This window comes from Apteryx mantelli, chromosome 11 (genome assembly GCF_036417845.1).
Source record: "Apteryx mantelli isolate bAptMan1 chromosome 11, bAptMan1.hap1, whole genome shotgun sequence".
NCBI classification, from domain to species: Eukaryota; Metazoa; Chordata; class Aves; order Apterygiformes; family Apterygidae; genus Apteryx; species Apteryx mantelli.
The window spans coordinates 23,216,480-23,225,116 of record NC_089988.1 but is presented as its reverse complement, the minus strand read 5'-3'; the positions used below and the strand labels follow the sequence as shown (position 1 = coordinate 23,225,116).

General features: G+C 52.9%; 1 protein-coding gene across 1 annotated transcript; it reads right to left on the bottom strand.

Moving 5' to 3' along the window:
* Positions 1 to 4,960: 4,960 nt before the first annotated feature.
* Positions 4,961 to 5,536, bottom strand: LOC136993028 (olfactory receptor 14C36-like; the record flags this gene model as incomplete). Its single annotated transcript, XM_067303045.1, has 1 exon — positions 4,961 to 5,536. A coding segment is annotated over one exon (576 nt), but the record flags the coding sequence as incomplete, so codon positions are not given.
* Between the last annotated feature and the right edge of the window lie 3,101 nt (positions 5,537 to 8,637).

The following is an 8,637-nucleotide window of genomic DNA, read 5'->3' as shown; positions in this document are numbered from 1 at the left end:
CTGCTTGGATGATGAACTCAGAGGGTTTTCATGAATGGGTCATGCTTTAATGGGAAGCCAGGTAAAGGTGGGGCATGCAGGGCTCTACACTCCACATCCTGTCCTGTTTGAGAGGTTCATCAGTGACCTGCAGAATGGAAATCCCCTCATGGTTGTAGATGACACCTAATTGGGTGGAACAGTCATAAGCTCAAGGGCTGCCATTCAGAGGGACCGCAGCAGGCAGTAAGAATGGGCTGTGAGGAACTTTGTGAAGGTCAACAAGGACAAATGTCAGGTCCTGCACCTGGGATACAGCAACACCCTGCAGTGATACAGGCTGGGGAGTGCCTGGCTGGGCAGCAGCTCTGTGGAGAAGGACGTGGGAGTCTTTGTGGGAAGGGAGCTGAATGTCAGCCAGCAGCGTGCCCTGGCGGCAAAGCAGGCCGCAGTGTCCTGGGCTGCCTAGCCAGGAGATCGAAGGAGGTGATTATCCCCCTCTACTCAGCATCGTTAGAGCCCCTCTAGATACTGCGTCCAGTTTGGGCTCCCTGTAGAAGAATGCTGTCTGTCACTCGGTGTGATTTCAGTGGCAGGCCACCAAGGTGGTTGAGGCCTGGAGCACTTGCCCGGTGAGGAGAGGCTGAGGGAACAGGCCTTGTTCAGCGCGGAAAAGGGATGGTTTTGGGGAGGACTCATAGCAGCTTCCCAACTCAAGGTTGCCACTGATAATGAACCAGGTTTTTACAAGAATTCACGGCAGGAGAATGAGAGTCAATGGTTATAAGCTGAAACAAGTGAAGTTAAAACTGTATATGAGGAAGAAAAATCAGTGAGGATCCTGCAGCATTTGAAGTGGGGTCCAGAGGGGTTATGGACTCTCTCTTCTTGGAGTTTTGCAGGACTCAGCTGGACAAAGCCCTCAAGAACTTGGTGTGAATTCGATCTTGATCCTGATGTGAGCAGGGAGTTGCACTAGAGAGCTCCCAAGGTCCCTTCCAGCCTTCCAGCCTTAATGATTTGGTGATTTTGTCCTCTCTGGCGATAGCCACTGCAATTCTTGCAGCCAGGAGAACCTTTGCTGCACATGGGTTAGCACCTGACATGGCCTCCCCAGAGCCAACCCCTCCTAGTGGTGTGAGGTTGCCTCTTGGGCCTGAAAAGTTTTCAGTTCAAGGGTTCATTATGAGTGACTGCTTGTCCAGAGTGAGTCCTCTTCACAGCCTACAACACTTGTACATTACAACATGATGCCAAATGAGTGTGACAAATGCAGAAAGTCATGGCATGAGGGTTATTGCACTCTAACATCCATGAGGTCCTTTGCTGATCCAACAATATCCAGAAGGATTGGAAGAGCCTTAAGCCTTCTAGGCACACACAGGTAATGTTGACTTTGTCCCTCTGGGAGGTGAGGGAGCTGGGTTTCTTCTGCTTGGAGAAGAGAAGGATTTGGGGACATCTAATAACAGCCTCGCCATAGCTACCAGGATGTCATCAAGAAGTCGGAGCCAGACTCTTCGTTCTTGTGCATGATGTGAGGGTGAAGGCCAATGGGCATTAGCTGAAACAAGAGAGGTTCAGTTTGGGTGTAAGGAGAAACTTTTGACCCATCCAGAGAGCCAAGCACTGGGGCAGGTTGCCCTGAGAGACTGTGCCATCTCCATCCTCAGAGGTTTTCAAGTCCGAAATGAGTAAAGCCCTGAGCAACCTGATTGGACCTGATAGCTGACCCTGCTGTGGGAAGGAGGTTGGGCCAGAGACATCCTGGGGTTCCTTCCAGAAGGAATGATTCTGCATTTCCTTCCACCCCAAGTCTTCTCTTGACCTTGGGAAAACATTCAGCTTGCCTGTGATTGTGGAAGCAGATCTCCCAAAAGTAAGACCAGATCAAGTGCACGTTCCTTCTCCTGCTCCGGTTAGAGTCATTCAGATACAGGACTGCTTGGCAGCTACACCCAAATAGCCCTGATTGTTCTTTTGTTTCACCTTTTATTGCATTTTTCCCAGTTTTCCACCTTCCAGGTTCTTCTAACATCCTGATATCCTCCCATACAGGCAGCTGACCCCTCTTTACCCTTTCACCATTGACCCTAGATTTGCTTTCTTTGTACATTCACTTGGCTTTTCTGAGATGCTTGCCATGGTGATCCCTACCTTTGCCAGCAGTCCCTTTAAACAACTACCTCCTTTTATTGTGTGTAGTGTCCTGCAGGTCCTCCTGCTGTTATCCTGTCAGAGGCACCGCAAGACAGGATGAGCCATCCGCACACACTCATTCACAGTTGACACAAGGGAGCTTTAGTCAAGAGGGACCTTGAGAAACTTGGGGATTTGACCAACAGAAACCTCATGGTGTTGTACAAGGAGCAGTGGCAGGTCCTGCATCGGGGGACAGAACAGCCCATGCATCAGGAGAGGCTGGCACCTGACCGTCAGAGGAGTGACCCTGAGGAGAGGGCCTGGACATTACGAGGGATGCCATATGAGCCAGTGATGCACGTTCACTGCAAATGAGGCCAGCTGCATACAAGGCTGCTTCATGAAGCGTGTGGCCACCCAGACAAGTGGAAATATCATCCTCCTTGACTCAGCCCTGGAGTGGCCGCATCTGGAATAGTGTGTCCCAGTGTGGGCTGCCCAGTGCTGGAGGAATGGGGAGCAACTGGAGAGGGTCCAGAGGAGTCTTCCAAGATGGGGTTAGTGTTCTGAAGCACATGGCCAGTATGGAGAGGCTGAGGTACCTGGGCTTCTTCAGCCTGGTGAAACAGAGGCAAAGGGCAGTACAGTAGTGGTCTCTGAGTGCTTGAAGAGCTCATGGATCTTTTCTGGGTAGTGGGGAACAGCATGAAAAGGGGAAACCAGGAGGAAGGGGGTTGGGGAGTGCGTCATGGAGTGAGTCCACTCATTTCTGGGCACATGAGGGAGAAGAAGGTGATAGGGAAGAGGCAGCATGGATTGGCCCAGGGTAAATTGTGCCTCACCGACCTGATTGCCTTCTAGGACTAAATAAGTGTACTTGTGGTTGGGGAGCAGAAAATGTCTTTCAACTTGATTTGAGCAAGGTGTTTGACACTGTCTCCCGCAATATCCTTGTGGAATACAGTTTAGAAATGTACCGCCTAGATGGCTGGACAACCAGATGGCTAAAGAACGTGTTGGATAATCAAGCTCAGAGGGCAGTGGTGAATAGGTAGTACTCTTCCTGGAGGCCAGGGAGAGGTGGAGCACCACAGGGTCTCTCCAGGAACCTGTCCTTTTCAATGACTTCATTAGGGACATGGAAGAGGCAATATTCATCATGCACGCTGAGGACAAAAAACTGCAGAAGGGCCCAGCCATATGTTGGCCCCTCCCCCAGTGCTACTCAACTACCATGATTATTTCTTTATTTTTTTCCTTCAACTCTTTTGAAATTTCCCTTACTGCATCTTCTCCTTGTTGTCTCTTGTCCTTTCCTCCCCTTGGCCCCCACACAGACCATCCCACCAACTTTGACTGAGGACAATTACAGCCTCACCTCCAAGCACAGCCTTGCTGGGAGCTCCTGGAACCACACAGGCAGACCGTGGTGGCCAGCTGCAAGCAGAGCTATGCACTGCAGGTCCCTATACGGTTCCAGATGAGAGCTAATGGAGACATAACATGACCCAGGGCAGAGCCTGTCGGCCAATGCCAGGGTAGAGCTGGGGCAGCAAGCATGAGAAGAGAAGCCCTCCAGCAGCTCCTCTCCACACCTGGGCAGGGAGTTTTGCACCCAGTGGTGCTCCTGTGAGAGGACAGTGACAAAGGATGGGGGGCAACATGAGCTGCATTGCTGGGCACTGACCATCTGTGCTGGGTCTGGGAGTCCTGGCAGGTGGTGCCAGTGCTTGTAGCCCCTGAGAAACCCCCGACCCTGCTAGCAGCAGTGAGTCCCCTCCATGACTGTTGGGAGCTTCTGGGGTGTCATGGCTCCCATCTCCCTCCTGTCCCTGTGCTGCCCCAGCCCTGCTGCCCTCCATGTGGCTCCATGGCCCCACTGCACCGACACTGCAGAGGAGAGTGTGCATTCAGGGGTGGGGAAGTGTCCTCCAGGCATGGTCTCCATGGCAGCCCTCAGTGCCCTGTCCCCCAAAGCCCTCCTGAAGCCTCCCACCAGTCCCCAGGTCCTGCTCAGCCCTGATCCTGTCCCCTGGGGTTAGCAGAAGGCCATGCTCCGCAGTCTGCTGGGGTCTGAACCCAAAGGGAGAGCCAAGGCAGGACCAGCCATTACCCCCGTACAGGTGCTTTAGCCCAGCAGGGAGACAGAGCAGGTCACATTCAAAGATCACATCTCTCCAGGAACATGGGGAATGGCCGGTGCTGGAAATACCTGGTGTGAAAGGCTGGGTGTGTGAGGAGTTTCCTGGGGCAGTTTCTCCTCTCTGTTCATGCAGCAACAAGCTGAGCTGGATCTATGTTCTGACAGACACTGTTTGAGGGTCCCCCATGAGAGGAGGATGGTGTACAGGCCCAGGAGATGGCCCCAGCATCTCCTCTGCATGCTCCCTGCCAGCCCTGCAGAGGAACCAGCAGAGGGCTCGTCCTCCCAGGGCTCACAGCTGGACATCCAGTCCTCCAGCTGGCCATGGAGCCTTGTCTGGGGGTGACTTTTGGGGTGAGGACCAGCACACAGGGTGGGAGGGATTGTCTCAAAGAAATGTGCTGGGGACAGGGTGTGAGGGACAGCAGCTTTGGAGGAAGAGCCCAGCCTTCAGGCACTGCACCTGCAAGAACCTACTTTATTACGGAGATACTGTGAGGGAGTCAGCTCTGACCCACTGTTAGACCCAGCTTTATATGGGCACCAGGTGAGACAGAGCAGTCTCAGTGAAGGTGGAATGAACCCAAGCATTTGTGTAGCAACGTGGTGACAAATAATAATAACAACAGCAATAATAGTCATAATACAAATAAAGTGAACAAACAAAGCTCAGTCCTGGTACGGGATATGGGGAACTCATTTATGAAGAGCAATGCCAATATTACCACTGCTGAAAAATGTCGAAGTCACTTTCCTCAGGGCATCTTTGAGCTCCTTGTTCCTCATGCTGTAGATGAGAGGGTTCAGTATTGGAGGCACCACAGCGTACAGAACAGTCACCATGAGATCCAGGGCTGGGGAGGAGATGGAGGGGGGCTTCAGACAGGCAAAAACTGCAGTGCTGACAAACAGGGAGACCACGGCCAGGTGAGGGAGGCACGTGGAAAAGACTTTGCGCCGGCCCTGCTCAGAGGGGATCCTCAGCACAGCAGTGAAGATCTGCACATAGGACAGCACAATGAAAATGAAACACCCAGAGGCTAAACAGGCACCAGCCACAAGAAGCCCAACTTCCCTGAGGTAGGAGTCTGAGCAGGAGAGCTTGAGGATCTGGGGAATCTCACAGAAGAACTGGTCCACTGTGTTGCCTTGGCAGAGTGGTATGGAAAATGTGTTAGCAGTGTGTAGCACGGCATTGGGAAAACCACTGGCCCAGGCAGCTGCTGCCATTTTGACACAAGCTCTGCTGCCCATGAGGGTCCCGTAGTGCAGGGGTCTGCAGATGGCAACATAGCGGTCATAGGCCATAACAGTGAGGAGAGAAAGCTCTGCTGAAAACAGGAAGACAACCAGGAAGACTTGAGCAGCACATCCTGAGTAGGAAATGGCCCTGGTGTCCCACAGGGAATTGGCCATGGATTTGGGGACAGAGTTGGAGATGGAGCCAAGGTCCAGAACAGAGAGGTTGAGGAGGAAGAAGTACATGGGGGTGTGGAGGCGGTGGTCGCAGGCTACGGCTGTGATGATGAGGCCATTGCCCAGGAGGGCAGCCTGGTAGATGCCCAGGAAGAGTGAGAAGTGCAAGAGCTGCAGCTCCCGCATGTCTGTAAATGCCAGGAGGAGGAACTCGTTGAGGGAGCTGCTGTTGGACATTTCGCTATCTCCAGGCATGGGGGACTGTGCAAAGAAGAAAAGACATTGAGAAGTTAGCACTGTCTTTTAAAGGAAAAAAAATATATAATGTTGCAGTTCTCTCTTTGAGCTGGAGGATGATCACACTTATATGTTGCCCTAGAAAGAAACCAGCCCCTGCTGAGAGCACACGAGTCTGGCTTCAAAGTGCACATCTCCAAAATTCTCACCCTTTCTCCGGGCACCTGAGGGAGCTCTCCACACTCCCCTTCTAGCCAAGGACACACAGGGCTCTTTTCAGATGCCCACATACAGCCTCCCACCACCAGCTCCTTACTCTCAGCATCTCTGCACCTTCCTCATGGGGTTCTGAGATATCACAGAGATGCTATGAGACAGCTGTGCCTTTCTAGGGGGCAGTTCAACGCCTGACAGGACTCCACAGGGAAACGGTCCAAGGACCATTAGGACTGAAGATGGGCTCTCTTTAAGAGAGGGTCAGCTCATTTCTCAGCCCCACAGAGAGCATTTTCTGGAGCTCCAGAGGTCAGAAGGGGGCTGGGGCAACCTCATTCCCATCCAGACCCCTCTGAACCACAACTTGTAGCATCAATATCTGAACTGCAGGTGAAAACCCCCAACCCCAGAAAAGCCCAAAATAAGAACAGGAGCAGCATGGAGAGGAGGGGAAACAAGGAGCAACACCATGATCCTGCTGCCAAGGGAGGCAAGGAGAGAGACAGAGAGGCATTCTGGAAAGCCTTCCCCTTACCCAGCTGGACATGCCACCTCGCAGACGGCAACATTGCAGGAGAGTCGCTCTCAGCCCCTTTGTCAGGCAGCATGAAATGAGCCCAGAGCAGGAGAGATGCCCCTCTCCTCTGGCAGAGGTCTGGCTGCAGAGGAGGTGGCTCATGCCCTGCACTTCCCTCTCATTCCCTGCCCATCCCTGCTGCCTGGAGCTGTCCCTGCTGGCAGCTCTTTCTCTGTCACAACATCTTCTCCTGGTCAGTGCTCACAGACACCATCCCACATGCTGTGTGCTCAGTTCTGCCCTTAGGAAACCTCCCGGATCAGGGCACTGCTACAGGCATCTCTGTGCATGCACATCCTAAGGAGCAGGTCACAAAACTCCTATGAGGCCACAACGTGATGGTGATGTTGATGCTGTCTTTAGACTAAGGTGGGGATGAAGCAACTTTCTGAGGTTTCTCACTGACCTATTAATCTCTGAGAGTGAAGGTTTAGGAGTCCCAGTTCTTTCACAAAATAGAAAGCTTGTTCATTCTTTCTCCCTGACAAAATTAGGAAACTGAAAGTACAGATATGTGAAGAAAAGCTCCTTCCCTTTTAAGATGCCCTTCTCTTGATCTCCTCTTGAAAAAAACCCTTGCACATATCCTGCACTTCAGCTGGAGCTGTGAGCATCCCTGACCCACACAGCACCCTCTCAGCAGGAGAATGAACCTGCCCTGCCGGGGGTCACTCCTCTCTCCCAGAGTTTCTCCCCGTAGTGATGTGGGGAGCTCCCCAGGCAGGCTGAGGGCTGACCATCGCTGGCAGCACAGTCACTGTCCCAGGCACACAGCACCCTGGGGTGCAGAGACACTGCTCTGAATCACAGCCCTGCGCAGACCTGTGTGTGCTCCCTGGCTTCACACCCTACAGGCACCCCTGGCAGAATGGAGCTGCACGCCCTGTCCCTATGACAGTGTGGCAGGGAATCCCTGCTCTGAAGCATCTCCTCCTCTGCCTATGCACTGGATTTGCCGGGAGAGTGATCCTTAAAAAGCCTATCAGTCATGGGACGGGATGGGTTTAGAAGACCCCTGCAGGAACCTCAGTAACATTGCCCTGCAGCCAGAGACTTACAGTGTCAAGGGCTCTGAAGATTTCTCCCACAAGGAGCTCTCCTCTCTCCTCCCACTCCACACTGCCTTGCACTTCTCTCTGCCTTGTCACCTCTCATGTCAGCAGCAGCAGGCAGTGCCCAGAGCCCTGCTGCTCTTTGCAGAGGAGCTGCTCCTGCACACAGCTGTGTCTGGGCAGTGCTGCCCCGTTGCTATGAGCTCCCTCCATCACTGGATCCTGGCCCCACTCAGGAGCAGAGGCCCAGCTGAGCTCATGAATTTCTCTGTCCCTTGTGCTCCCTCCTCCTGGGAAATGTTCACTCCAATAAACTAAAATAATCACCCATGGGCCCTCTGTAAGCACAGCAGGAAGACTGACTCCAGCATTACAGATTGTTTCATCAGAGCATGGTTATCTTCAAGAGGTGGAAACGTCCCACTCTGGAAGCCCCGATTCCCATCTCTTAACTAGGCAGGACATGTAGAAAGGATCAAGAAGGGAGCTGATTGACACCTGGTTCAGGTGCTGACTCAGATGAGTCAATGTGGACATCTCATTCTGGTTTGCAGGGTCCTGGGCTGGAGTGGGATTCAGCAAACTCCTGTGAACTCCAGAAACGCACAGCAGGTGGGATTCCCCTTGCCCAAGCTGAAGTGTGCACAACACAGATGTCTGCATGGGAGCTCCTTCTCCAAGCTCCCAGATGGAGGGTGGGAGTCAGCTCCCCACACACAAACACCTGGTGAGATTGGAAGAGACAGAGGTGGTCCCAGGCATGTGCCAGTGTCTGCTTGCTCTGATGGAGCAACTGGGACACCCACATCCTTCTTGAGCATGAGGTAGGGGCCAGCTGGAGAATTTCTTTGGCCATCTCAAATGACACTAGATGC